This window comes from Cantharellus anzutake, assembly GCF_015039405.1.
Source record: "Cantharellus anzutake strain C23 chromosome Unknown EI90scaffold_162, whole genome shotgun sequence".
NCBI lineage: Eukaryota > Fungi > Basidiomycota > Agaricomycetes > Cantharellales > Hydnaceae > Cantharellus > Cantharellus anzutake.
Window position 1 is genome coordinate 45,336 of NW_024067112.1, and position 14,067 is coordinate 59,402.

The 14,067-nt window shown below is 48.9% G+C and overlaps 5 protein-coding genes across 5 annotated transcripts; 3 read left to right on the forward strand and 2 right to left on the reverse strand.

Moving 5' to 3' along the window:
* Positions 1–3,616: 3,616 nt before the first annotated feature.
* EI90DRAFT_3022568 (uncharacterized protein) lies at positions 3,617–4,775 on the reverse strand (the record flags this gene model as incomplete). Its single annotated transcript, XM_039057791.1, has 2 exons — positions 3,617–3,664; positions 3,687–4,775. 2 exons carry the CDS (start codon positions 4,773–4,775, stop codon positions 3,617–3,619), a joined length of 1,137 nt encoding a protein of 378 aa, XP_038908370.1.
* Positions 4,776–6,241: 1,466 nt separating this feature from the next.
* Positions 6,242–6,810, forward strand: EI90DRAFT_3091530 (uncharacterized protein; the record flags this gene model as incomplete). The annotated part of the gene is given in 3 exon segments (XM_039062392.1): positions 6,242–6,555; positions 6,566–6,624; positions 6,635–6,810. Coding segments are annotated over 3 exon segments (490 nt in total), but the record flags the coding sequence as incomplete, so codon positions are not given.
* A 255-nt stretch (positions 6,811–7,065) lies between these two features.
* Positions 7,066–8,246, reverse strand: EI90DRAFT_3091533 (uncharacterized protein). The gene is made up of 5 exons (XM_039062393.1): positions 8,122–8,246; positions 7,964–8,014; positions 7,755–7,900; positions 7,331–7,589; positions 7,066–7,266 (listed from the first exon to the last, which is right to left on the reverse strand). Exons 1-5 carry the CDS (start codon positions 8,176–8,178, stop codon positions 7,255–7,257), a joined length of 525 nt encoding a protein of 174 aa, XP_038908372.1. The 5' UTR covers positions 8,179–8,246; the 3' UTR covers positions 7,066–7,254.
* Positions 8,247–8,945: 699 nt separating this feature from the next.
* On the forward strand, positions 8,946–9,653 carry EI90DRAFT_3091538 (uncharacterized protein). Its single transcript, XM_039062394.1, has 3 exons — positions 8,946–9,005; positions 9,064–9,226; positions 9,283–9,653. The coding sequence occupies exons 2-3, from the start codon at positions 9,085–9,087 to the stop codon at positions 9,558–9,560; spliced, it is 420 nt and encodes a 139-aa protein (XP_038908373.1). The 5' UTR covers positions 8,946–9,005; positions 9,064–9,084; the 3' UTR covers positions 9,561–9,653.
* Positions 9,654–10,839: 1,186 nt separating this feature from the next.
* On the forward strand, positions 10,840–13,143 carry EI90DRAFT_3136482 (uncharacterized protein; the record flags this gene model as incomplete). Its single annotated transcript, XM_039064798.1, has 7 exons — positions 10,840–11,176; positions 11,243–11,368; positions 11,418–11,632; positions 11,691–11,974; positions 12,022–12,338; positions 12,390–12,614; positions 12,674–13,143. 7 exons carry the CDS (start codon positions 10,840–10,842, stop codon positions 13,141–13,143), a joined length of 1,974 nt encoding a protein of 657 aa, XP_038908374.1.
* Positions 13,144–14,067: the final 924 nt, after the last annotated feature.

Here is a 14,067-nt window from a genome sequence, read left to right on the forward strand (position 1 = left end):
CCGACCCGAAACCCAATCTAACCAGCCCCCAATCTGATGTCTGGCCCCCTGCCCTATCAACCATGCACTGCATCCAGACCTCCACCTGCATCCGGACTTCTGCCCACATCCGGACCTCCACCTGCATCTGTACCTCTGCCCACCTCCACACCCTCTGGACCTCTGCCACTCCTGGTTGCCCTCCACACCCTGTGGTCAGGCCAACACTCCCCTCCGACCTTGCTGGCCATCATGCTGCCTTTGTTTGTGACAACACTGACGGACCACCCTCTGTTGAGGACTTGTCAGCACTGCACTGATTTCCATGTCCCTTCATGGACTTGTGTCGGCACCGCACCAACCCCGCTTATTTGCGGAGTTGTATCAGCACCATGCACTGACCTCTGCTTTTCTCTGGCCATCTTGTCACTTGGCAGCATTCATTCCTTGCCAAGTGCCTATATTGTTCATCCATTCATTCGCTCAGCTTGCCAATATTGGCACTTGATCCATGTGCTGATGCACTTCTTATTACCTGTCAATATTGGCACTTGATCCGCTTTTGTTTAGTTCATTGCCTCCCATTTCCTGGGCTCTTGTCCTTCATTCAGTTTGACAATCCCCGCTTATTTCCATGCCAGACCACACCGGACTGACCGGTCCTTCTGTGTTTCCCTCCTGCCTATTTATATCCTGTAAATACTTTCAGGGACCTTAGTCTGAAATCAACTAGAGTACCCCCCTGTCTGGTCTGAGTCTCTCCTTCTGCAAAGGGGGCTTCCCCCCCTCTGAGTCCGTGCTCGCAGAGTCTGCGCTCCTCCTACAGGTCGGCTCCGCCTGCAAGTCTTGTTTGAAGTCCGCTGTGAGTGTCAATCAGTAAATACGGGATCTCCCCCAAACATCAAGCTCAGGGCACAGCACTCCACCTGAGTCGCTGAGGCTGCGATCCCACTCTGCTAACCTTGAACAGCACTTCCGGATGCGCCGCATATTTCCGCCCATATATCCGCACGTGCGCTCCAACAGACCTCTGCATCACCTCCGACCTCAACTCAGACAGAACCCAATCCGTCTTCCATCCATCTTCTGACAGTTTGTCCGACTCTGACAATATTCCAGTCTCTGACAGCATTCCAGATTCTGACAGGTATGCATCACAAGCAAGTTGGCAGAGATCATCGAAACTACATGAATGGAGGAAGTTTCAAAGATTTCTGCCAAAGCATATGTCTAAAAAAACTTACAAGTGAGCTGTGAACAAGGAATTGGGAAGTAAGGAATACCAAATATAATTTAGTGTCATTGCTGTGAGTACAACTTCAATGAGTCTCTCAGCGGGATAGAAATCAACTTTGTTGGGATTTAGATTCCGGCAAAGCTTATCAGCAGCAAAACAAAGACCGATGTCACCCTTTTCAGTCTGTTCTGGCCAGTGAGCTTTAACTATGCCTTTGAGCATTGTGAACTTCATGTGCCAAAGTTCAATAAGTGGCAGGACGTAACGATTGGAAGAGAAGAAGACCCTGAAGCTGTGTGATCCTTCAGGGTTCAGATGCGTGAGATTGTGGCCTGATCACCAGAGAAAGGTATGAGTCATCCTTCAACAGCATGTGGAGGGATGCCAAGCTGGCGTTCAATGATGTCACAGATTGTCTGACGGTTTCTGTCATATCCATACAATCCCAACCTCCACTCCGGGCTCCCGGAACTCCGAACTCCGACTTCTGAAGCCCTACTTCCCTTCCATCACCTTCTCCTTGCCGACAACCAAGAGGTTATCCCACCTCCGGCTCCGACACCACCTTTGGTCCAACTCTGGAACATTCCAGGTCCGACCCCAACCATAACACCTTCCAAACGAATACACAAAACCTATGCTCCCGACTCCGGACCTCTGCTCTGGAATCCCGTTCGCGTCTCCGTCTCCGGAACCTCCAGTCTTAGCTCCGACCTCGGACTTTGACCCCACCTCCGCTTATACCCATTGTATTGGTTAGCTCATTCCATTTAATTACGTTTGCCAATATTCCGGAGTTTAACTTCCGAGTTCGGACTTTCCGGACTTACGTCGGACCTTGCAACTATTGCATTGCTCCATTCGGTTCCGCTATTCTCCCTCATTCCTATTTGGGCTACTGCTTCCTTTCTATTCAGTCAGCTAGCCATTCCCCACTCCCAACCTCCTTCCTTCCTCCTTGGGCCTTGGCCCTTCACTCCTCCTTTGGGAAACACCATTGAGTCAAACCCTTGACCCTCAGTGTTGTCCCCTCTTTCAGCTCCCTTTGTCTCCTTTAGGAGTACCCTTGCTCCTTTTGATTCCGGACCCCTCCTTATATACAATGTACATAGTAACTTGTAACCTCAGTCCGAAATCGACCTGAATTCCCCCCAAGAGACTTTCCCTCTGCTAGATCCGAAATTAGGGACCCCTAGGACAACCAGCAATGGCACAGCGCTCCGCCTGAGTCGCTGAGGCCGAGGTCCTTCCATGCTAAGTCTCCGATTCCATTCCGGAGTCGTCCGAATCCGCATGTTCTAACAGTTTCCCATAGTAGTTACCTCATCGAATCCCGATGTCTCAAGGGGGATGACTTCAGTGATTTGGTTTGGTGTTGGGTGGATTGCAACAGTTTGCCTGAAATTGTCGAAGTCGATCTTGTGTCACCTCAGGCCAGGTACGTGATTGAGTAACAGACGCAATATGTTAATGACACAGACATTTTCTAGATGTTTTCGGTTGACATCATCCCAGATCCTTGTCAACATGATGTCATCATGTTTGACATGCCACTGGCATTCCTTGTATTCAAAACCATCAAAAGCCTCTGCAGCCACGCCAGGCTGCATGATCAAGGTAGTGTCAGGATCCGGACCCCAGCTGGGAGTGGCCAGAGGGCGAGGCCGGGTGTGGAAGCTGGGGTACTCTCCCCAGGTGCTAACTCCTCGAAGTCGCTGAGGGGACTGGCCTCAGCCTTCACAGGGAATGAGCTGAGAAGAAGGGTAAGCTTCTCAGCCCCCTGTGAGGCCGACACAAAAGGACCCTAGGAACTATACAGTTCCCGCTTGCTGCCGACTTTCCATAATCGGTGTGACCCATGGGAAAGTTCTGGGCAAGCTGCTTGCCCAGAATGTTCCCACGGTTGTGGCTGTACATTTCTGGGCGAGTCGCTCGCCCAGAACGTTCCCACAGGTTCGCATGCACGCGTCATTATGTGAAACAGTGGGGGGAAGGATAAGGGGAATGGGGAAATGTGGAGAGAGGGTGGTTAGGAGAAGGGTGAGGGTGTCTGAGGGTGAGTGGGGTCAAGGGCTGTGCCCTGACAGGTAGCGGCAGTCCCACTTTCCATAGATGTCTGTGAAGAGAGAGATGGCCACCAGTCTTTATGGTACTGATTGATGTTATCATAGACAATGTGAAATGAAGCCAGTTTGTTGACCCAGTTAGTCCCTATGCTGCGAATTTTCTCCGATGCAACTGCGCTCATTGAGTATAAGCACTTGAGGCTACTTGCAACTGAAACCCCAATGTGGCCAGCAATTGACTGTAATGACTTTGAAGAATTCTCAGAGAACATGAGTAATCCCATGATGCTCTGGAATTTGTTTAACCCTTTATTGCAAAAGTACAGTAGTACCATCAGCACAACGGCACATCCCTTACATGATCATTAGTTATTGGCAAGTACTGAATCAAATAATTCACTCACTGAATAGGGATCTCGTACATGATTCACCCCTTGCCCCTTCCCAGAGTCACTTAATTTCCGTTCTTTTAGCTGCTCTGCTCTCTCCCCACCAATGGCAACCCATGTCAACAACATCCAGGTCACAGGTGCAACACTGATGGCCATCTTCTGGACTGTGTCAACAGAGAAGTCCAGGACTGTATCCCAGCTAAATCGGGTCGTCGCTGTGTCCCTTGTGCGCAAATAAGGGCTTTTGAGTAGAGCCCTGACTTCTGTCTCCATCCGGTCAACAATGTGTGCAACAAAGTACTCCTGTAACTTGCTGTACATGTTTTTGCTGTGTGACTGAGTGCCTGGCTGAGAACCCATCATTGGAACGACATATTCTGGCAGTGTGTCATAGGTGGATTCATACAATTGCTGGGGCCGGGCCCATGGATGACTGTATAATGCATGGACAATATCAACCAGGTGGTTCTTCAAGGTACGTCCCCCTATAAACCACTTGAGCATCTCTTTTGCTGATATACTTAAGTGTGTGGTATCCCCAAACAGTGTAATGAGAAACTTGCCAAGGGTGATGTTCTGCGATCTTAGTATCGACAGTATAAGTTCCACTGTCACCAGCGGCTTGGGCCTGGGCTGACCATCCCTCAGGTTTAATTGCTCAAAGGTAGAGCTGTAACACGTAGGGCACCTTGAGGTGCTTCGGTGTTTATCAATCTCCATTGGTGTTTGGGAAGGACTGGATGCCGTCCATTTGGACTCAGCGGGATTGAACGAGTGGTGGCTTCTGGCACAGTCATCTCTGTTATGCCGTTTTGATGGTGAGAGTGGTTCCGGTGGGCTTCCAATTGACTCTACCCAATGGTTGGCAATAACAGCAGCTCTGCCTGAATTCTCACAGATTTTTTTCATTGGTGAATCTTGGTCCTCTGCAGCTTTGCGCTTGGGATGACCTCGTGATGGAATTGAGATTGCAGGCACGTAAGTTTCATTGGGGTGAGATCTAGAAGATATCCCCTGTGGTCTGTAGCCTGCCAAATTCCCCATCTGGCCGGGCACATGGAATAGAGGTAGAGCAGGAATTTTGACTTGGAATGCATCCATTGCGGGATCGAGGCAGGAATTTGCATTTGTTTGTACTGTAAATATAAACAAATAATTTCCATCCCGAAGAGCTCCTTCTATTCACTTAGACTGTATTGCTTAAGTAACACATGGCAACGGTGAAGACCCTTTCCAACTGTGACAACCATTCAGTAAAAATCCACATTCATGAACCGGGGTTTGGTTCCAGCCTCTATATATTATTACGAAGTCATAGAGGCTGGAGTCCTGCCTAGTTCCTGGCTGTCTGGAACCCCGAGACAACGAAGTTCTGCCATGTTTGATGCAGCATTGAGGAGCTTCAATAAATATACGTGAGTTGTCAGGAGGCAAATTCCCTTCACGGGTTTTGAAGGAGGGCCGCAGTAGGTCCACAGTGTACAGCACCACGATATCTCTCATCGAGTCCTTCGTCACATTCTTGGCCATTCATAGTCTCCCATCACCCATGAATACCGACCTCGTGCTCGACAAACATGGGAACTAGCTCGATGCCATATTGGAGAAACGTTCCTCCTAAGGCAAATTCCTTCATCGATAAACACGACGGTGTCCAACCTCGTAATCTGGGCTCTAATATAATTAAGTGCCAACCAATAAGCTTGCCGCAGGACACAACGACAAGCGAGATGTGCGAGTAATACGACTGTCGCTTATCGCACGAAAATTGTCCAAGGTATGGTTTATGTGGTCAACTCCCCCAGATGAGGTCGATTCGCATAACAATCGTGAATTGATGCCATTGTCCGCTTCGCAAAGCGAGTGTGAGATGGTGGCAACGATCAATAATACAGCCCATGGAGGACTATAGGTGCTTAGCCCTCTCCTTTTGTGTGCAATTTGCGGAAGCCGGGGAAAGGGAATATTGGTCCAAGTTGGCATCAAAAAGTGCTGATGCAAGCAATGTCACATTTTATCCAACACTTTCTGCGCTATGCTTTGTTCCGCCGCATCTCGGGGAACTGCATATTTGATCGATACGGCGATAACACAAAGCTCATAGGTATGGACGTCACGTTGCCGGGAACTGTGTCAGAGGGAGGGTGAAAATGGAATTTTTCAGATATCAAATTTCCTGCACCTTTCGCTTGAAAAGTTGCTAAAAATTACTCTAAAAACCCGGACAATGCTTCAAGGGTTGGGTCATCATCGAAGGGGGGCCGCCACACAGCTAGTAGTGGGCTGGTGCATTGTGTGTCCCAGGAAAATTACGTCCTCTGGGTTCCCCGGAAGCCAGAAGATCAGGAATACTTATGGTGTCCAAAGTCCGACCCAAAACCCAGAAGTCTGTCAGGCATTGGGTCTAATTTAGCGGAGAGAAAGTCGGGTGATTACGGTTCTGAGCGGAATTCGGGGTCCTGCTCGCAGTGGCTGTTAACGTTGTCTACTTCGTTCTGCTGTAGTATGCCGACTAACCAGCAGGCCAATCTCTGGACTAGCGCCTACCAGCATGCGACCTGGAAAGGGATCTAGATCAAATCCAAGGCCGAAAGCCCATTAGAATAGTGAGACGCATGATACCGGGTACAGAGAGAATATGGTCAGATGCTCAAATCACTTTGAAGAATATCCGAACGAATATTCACGCCGGAAAACAAACCAGGCCAACACGGAAAGAAGAATGGGTCGAAGACCACAGCACAAGGGCCCGTAGCACAATATGGGGACGAACCACTTCACAAGGTAAGCCCATCTACAATGAATCCCCCTCCTACATCATAGGATTCCAGAGGGGGCGAAGACGGAAGTGTACAAACACGCGCAGCCTGACGTACAGCCCCATGAGGCTTCAATATAATCAACCAAATCCCTGCTTTTTATTTAGCTCGAGGTGCCAATTCGCACGCGCGATGAGACAGGAGAGGTTTCAGCCGCTGCCGGGCACATCCGCATGACCGCAGATGCATCCTGGCTACCCACACGACGCGGCGGTACAGAAGGAAAACGAAAACACATCAAAAGTATACATGATGACCACTGTCCTAGGACACGGGAGTGCCGAGGCCGTCGCAAACAACCTTTAAAAGAAGAGATGACATCATGTGGACAGGTAGGACATGATTTTGTGAGGAGGCAAGAATAACGGAGTTGGTCAGCGCGAATCAAACACGGACAGCCACTCACAAGCATAGAAATCATGGGCAGGTGACCAGCCTCTCTTCAACAAGAAATCAGAGAGGTCTGCGAAGTATCGTGTCGCCCCCGACCCTTTTCTTTGAATTTGTTCTATCTGCTGTTGGTCGGTGGACTTCGTCAGGGCAATGGTCCAAAGCAGAGGTTTAGGCACTACTTCATTAAGGTGATTTGGAAGATACAGAATGATTACATAGTATGCGGCGAGTATCAATGTCAGTGCTAGTGCAATGTCGAAGTGCTCAGAAATGTGACAAAAGTACTTGGGGTAACCAGGGTGCAAAATGCTTTAGGGAATCACAAAGAGAAATCTCATTGAAGGGCGTGGATGTCCGTCATGGGAAGGTTAGATGTAGGGCTGCAAGCCGGACATCATCAACGCAGTGACCTAACAAATAGTATTGATGATGAGGACTGATCACCATTGTCGACTTCCAGCGGCACAAGGGGTATTCGTCTCCACCACAAGCTTCCAACAGCGCCGCTCCTTTGGCATAAGTTTTGGTCAGATGCGCAAGTCGGACCTTGACATGCCCTGCTGATAGAGTCTTCTGGCTTCTTCGAATGCGTAATTTATGTCGTCTGTGAACCTGCTCAGCTTTTTCCATGACGCTGCTTTCAAACTTTTCGTAAGAAGGGCCAGAAGTCGAGAACGCAAAATGCTTCAACCAGACAACGGGACTCGACCCAGAACAATATCAGCCCCACAAGTTAGGAATAGAGTTTTCATTAAGAGCTCACCAGTCTGGATTTCGCTGGGTTCGACACCACCATTCTTATCCCAGCATTCTATGTAACATCAAATGAACGTGAGCAACGGATAGCACTTTTGGGGTCTTCGTATACGTACTTCCATGAAAGTAACTCGGAAAGATGTCTTGATTGGTTCGATTGTATGTGCCGATCGCAAAGTTCGCGTACAGAGGTGCCACAAGACGCACCGCATCAATTTGAGCTTCTCCCAAGAAAAATTGATTATTTAAATCCCGATTCTATCGGAATAACAACGCGCGTTACACGCGTGCTTAGGTGATTCATTGTCGTGCTTCACTCACGAAAGCTGCCAGGACCTCTGCGACGGGATGTGTATAATTTGAAACACAAGCCTACAAAGAAATTTTCCTTCAGGAAGCTGCCAAGCAATGGGATACAGTCAAGATCGGAGGCTAGCTTGAGTGATCCCAATGATACATTCGCCTCCGCAAGCTTGCACAACATCCAGGAAAGCCACCTGGGCTCCTATTAAAGCTGCAATTCCAACTCTGAACATGTCCAACGGGTGGATAGGGCCAGTCGTAGAGATACTAATTGTTCCCGATGATCGTACGTAGTATCGAGATCGAGCACTAGTGGTGAAGCGAATTCCCCGAATCACGTGAGTGAGGTTCTGCGACGGCTTCGGTCATCGTACCACTTGTTGGATGAACAGGCCATGACGACGCGCATATAAGTAATGCTCATACCGGTTATTGATATTATGCTGTCCATGCATATGCCACGTTTCACTGTTGCGCTTACGCTACTCCGCCCCACGTGTACAGAAGGCTCCGTGAAGGCTGTATATCGCCAAAGACATGCCCGCGTTGTTGATGGATGGATTTATCATAGAGGCTGGAGCCATTTCCACTCATGTAGCATTGAGACACCCTGTATGGCACAGATATTTCTCTTGTTTCGTCGCGCATGTTTTAGACCACCTTCATGTATTGGGATAGAAGCTTTCTCGCGAAAGATATTCATTCATACCTTTTAGATATTTGATATCATCCATTCATGTGCATGACAATATAATTAATGTGTGATGGTCACTTCGCTTGCAATGCTCTTGATCGTTATTTACCTTGCTCGTACATAAGAACATTTTTTCTTCGCACCCCTCCTAAAATTGTTCCTAGTTTTCCCAAGCATGGTCAGCCATTTCTCGTGAATATCATTCATATCTACGAAACTATCTCGCCCATAAGTACAAGCGTGACACCTTAGATACGCAAAATTGTATTTTATTTCTCCTTAGACACTGTAATATTCTATATAATACTTTGAAGGATGCGCTCCCCTTCTCTTCCAACCCTCTGAGTGCACACGCCCAAAGCTGAAGTAAGTACTCCCTGATTCATATTACGTACCTACTGACGCCACGCACGTTGGGTGCCAGTATAATAGCACCAAAGTCACAATGCGATTCTGGAATGCTCTTGTCCCAATCGCCCTTGTTCCCGTTGTCGTAGCTGATTTTCACTATACCACTGCCGGGTGCTTCGACCACATGGGAGTCCCTACTATTCCATCGTTTCTGGCTTTGCTCCCCTCAAACCAAGGCGAGCCGAAGTCCAAAACGGATTTTGCTCCTGCTTAACCAATATTTGCCCAACAGACTCATGTGACGATGCAACGAACCCGAAGTCCTTGTTCTACCAGCTGCAGAATGGCCAAGTCACATACAACAACCAACTGACCACGCTGCTTTGCGGTGCTAACATTACGGTGGAATACCTCGACCCTCCCATTTGGAGCAGCTCAGATGGAGGACATGGTCGGTGTTACGGGCTTTCGGGCGGTGTGAAATCAGAGAATTGCACTAATCATGCCAATCTAAAGGGCTATTGCTCATTGCGGGATGCAGGCTTCTGCGACTCGTACTTGTGCAAATAACCCGGCGCACAGTGACCAATGCAGACGTCCGAAACTTCGGTATCTGGACGCTGGCTGCCTTGTCACGAGACTTGTTTATGTTTTTGTTCAGAGTATTGTCGTATAAAATACTCTTGAAATGATGATTGCCATTTTCATCAAACTTTATGATTCAGAGATTGCATTCCACAGCACTCGTGCGCCGGAAATGGGGACATGACTCCAGTGAGAGCTTCAGTACCGTTGAGCAAGCGACGACGATGATGTGACACCTGACCAGCCTCTCTTAGGCCCAATTACTGTACTGACACAACCAACAACATCAGGAAACCCCCGAGGCTGATTGAGGTGATTGAGATCATTTCAATGTCACACAATTTACAATCACCACAACCAGGTCCCCTGATTACAATTACACCAATCACATGGGTGATTGAGCTGATTATACTGATTGTACTAATTGTCACATTTCTCTTCTACATGTTGAAGTTCATCGATAAAATTATTATATATTTAAAAATTATGTTATGTACATACAGGCATGCAAGTAACTAATACCAAAACACAATGGTGCAGAACAATAGGAGGAAAGCGAAATGGGTGAAAATACAATGTAATTAAACAAAGCAAACACACACCTCAACCGCTCAGGTGGCTATGTCCCGTTTGGGGGGAATGCATATGGTCGCGTGATATAGGAGTGATGGGGTATGAATGTGGTCAAACGGGGGTGGCACTGCCACCACCCACTACACCTGACCTCTGTAGACCTTGCGCAGATTACACCGTTTGGGTTATTGAGGGAAGCGGCCTGGGCCCCACTGTCTCTGCCGACACACACGATTCAGATCCAGGGACATTTCGTTCACATGCCGATTATTTACATTGAAACCCTGACCGTACTTACAATACAAATAGCGGCTCCGATCGCGGCCTGCTCGATGTTCCGGAGTGCCACTTAGAGCTCTTGCACACTGTGTTGGACCGGCGAACAAGTCAAACGGGGTGCTAAAGGGGAAATCGGCCTGTAGTTGGTTGCAGATGGGTGTAGATGTGCAACATTGAGGAAAGGGTCTGAATGTCCAATTTTCCATTTGAATTCTGTGTCTGCTACCTGATACAAGGTTGCAATGTAGACCATGGGTCGAACGGGGTAAAGGCTGGTGAAACGGCGTAGATACAAATTCCTCTCTTCAGGCTTGTTGCTAGATCAAAATTGATAGTTCGGATGCAAATTTGAGGAAAATTTTCCGTTCCCTCCAAACCAAAAATCACTGGTAGAACAAGAAATCACCCCAGAATGCCTTCCCTCCCGCAGAACGCATCTTCAAATGCATTTGACTCATCAATTCTGACCCTTCAGGCCACTTTCTCCAGTGGCATGACCTTGTTGACTACGGCTTCCACTGCCAACAACTTCCTCAGAGCTACAGATGGCCCGTTCGCAGAGTTGAAAGAGCTTATTGCACAACATACTTCCATCGAAGACAGGCCACAATTCCAACCACTTGTCCCCCCCGATCAAATTGTGAAGGGGATTGTGCAGAAAATATGGGGTCATTCATCTATTGAGACAGTCGGAGATATTGGCGATATACTGGAGAAGGGACTCGTTACGGATGATTTGAGCCTCGAAGGTGCGTTGGTGTCTTTGTTGCTTACACCGTTTAGAAATACTCAAGGACCCCCTGCAGTTTTTTTAGAAGCTTGCATTGCCGGTTACGCACAGAAAAAGGGGAAGTCCCCCCAAGAAGTCATGAAGAGGTTCCGTTTACACAATCCCACTGAAGCGGGCCAAATGGCTTGGCAAACATGGCTTAAGCTTCACCGTAAGTTAACCACATACTCGCAAGATATTAGGAACTAATCATTTCCTAGCTGGAATTGACAGTCAAGAAGCAGCATGCCTGCGTAAATTACAGCAACAGGATATCGATAGGAAGTACCCTGACCAGGCAGAAGAAGCAAAAGCGTTCTATGATAAAATTCTGATACATTGCGGGGACCTTGTTTTATCGAAGGACGAGAGGGAGGCTCAACCAAATGAAGGCCTTTATCTGTTGCAGAAAATAACGGGAAAATATGCTGCTCAGGTATAGTACAGAATCCAGTAACTATCGCAATCGATTGTACTGAAAAATTTGCTGATAGCTCGCTGCACTCAGCTCCATTCATCCTGTTGGGGTGGCGTTAGTGGGGTTCATAGCAGATGACAAGCTTGCCCCTCGGGATTCGACTATCGCATTTACGAGCTCACCAATGATTGCGGAAATGGTCAAAGCTATGGGCCTACCCCTCACAGAGGATAGTGCCTTAGCCATGAGGAACTTCTACGACGGGATAAAGGCATTCAGGTACAAGGTTTATGCAGGAAAGGCACAAATAACTTACTCATATCCTTCCAGCCCATATCAACCCGACGCCATTAAACAGAGGTATGAGCAATTTGTCTCCTAGCCCGCATTGGCTGAAATAGGCGCAGAACCTTTCTTCAACATCTTGGGGCGTTTACGAACCCCGATAAATCTACCAGTGAGGTGTTTGGTGCCTCAAGCCTCATGAAGACCGTCGTGATGCACATGAAGCAAAGTGTCCATTTCAGCGATGATCTGGACAGGTATTTGGGAAATGGAACGGGAAACACGGCCATCAAATCAGAGGTTGAGGGCGATGCGAACAACGTGGATTACCACACACCCGCATTAAAAAGGAAGGAAGGCCTCGCCTTTGCAGACGAGACCTACGGCTCGCATCCCCAACGCCGCACTGAGTGTGCTGGGCGGCTTAAAGCAATCATTCGTATGTCCTTTTGCCATGCCGTCTGATTGCTCATCTGACATCTACTTGTAGTGGAGGCAACAGGGATAACTGAGCTTGGGCACAACTGGAGAGTCGCCAACATACTTTCATTCATGCTTGAGCATCGTCTCCGTTTTGTTGGTTGGCATCGTGGTGTCCCATGCTTGAACAAGTCACTACCGTGCGATTGGACCCCACGCGAGTCTGCACGGTGTATAATGCAGCTCACTCACCAGGATCCGGAGCAGACGTTGAGGGTGGAACAAATGACAGATGGTGAGGAAAATGTCAATGAAACTTCAAAAAAACACAGCTCACCGGTTTGGGCTTACCAGACGAGTACCTGACGCGTGAGGTGCTACACTATGCACCAGATGCGAAAGGGAATATTACGAAATACCTATTGCCTGAACACGAGACAAGGAGGGCAATTGCGAGGACAGCGGTCGTCCCCGCACGAACCCAAAAACGTAAGGACAGCACGCCAAACTCCCCAACTGTGGAGATGGAAGGAGATTCGGTTGGTGATAATCAAATATCATCCCCGTCTTCCAAGCGACGCAAGAAGTCCAAAGCCACTCGCGCACGCACCCTCACGAAGGCAAAACCTCCCCGTGTGACACCTGGGGGCCACAACCAAATGAAAGAAGCCGCGGTACCAGAGAACGAGGTGAAAGGTCCACAGGACGATGGCATCGTACCCGAGACACCACCTCGCTGTCAGAGACCAGATTTAAGACGAAGGAATGTCTCCGTAACGGAGGGCTTTGGCCTCAGCGACTTCTGCCAGGAGTGCTGTGCCTAGTGACACGTCCGTGCCCTAACTTACTGACTGGCACTTAGAACCTAGTGGGGGTAACTCTAGTTGATTTATCTGCTGGGGCGTAACCTATGTACAAGTAGTGTATATATATGGTTACAGCGGAGACGGTTCCGCAATTGGCGGAGCCGGACGGAGCGGAGCTAACGGGGTTAAGACATTAGCCGACTGAATATTACCGACGAGTCGGTTCGCGGGGTTAGCGGGAAGGCAGGCGTTAACCCAGAAACGGAAAGGAGGGATAAGCCCGAAGGTGGACTCTGCAGGGCAGGCGAGTGTATTGCCCAGCGGAGGCGGGAGTGCGCTAGCGGACGTCGGAGCTGTCCGGAAGTCTTTGGGACTCCGTACTTAGGGAGGCGTAGGTAATAAATTGAAATGAGGGGGTGGTGACCATCGAGGGGTACCGGGAGGTTTGCGGAATATGGGGGCTCCGAGGTTGGTGAGGGGGGAGCGGAGTTAGAATGGAGGGGTCGGAGAGCCCGGAAGTCGATGGCCGGGAATGGATATGACACTCGCAACTCACCTGAACCGGGCGGGTCTTCATCATCATCAGTAAAGTTAGAGGCAATAAACCTGACAACGTTCCCATCGGGTGTACGCTCAGGCTTCCAGCAAGGGCGTGGACCGCAACTCCCTGATGACCCAGAAAACGACGTCTTCATGGAGCAAGCCATTCCGGAATCACATACGCCAATGGTCATCCCTCCAATTAGGCTCATCCATCCAACACCGCATAGTACTCCCCTCAAAGTTCAACCAGTGTTGAAGATTAATGGAAGTACGCACCTCACTGTGAACGAAGGTCCAACGTCCCGGGCACCGTCAGAGGCACCGTCATCCGTATCAAGCCTAAGCGGTGAGCCTCCCACCTTTGACACCTTGTTCAGGTGTGCACGAAACTCAGTGTGG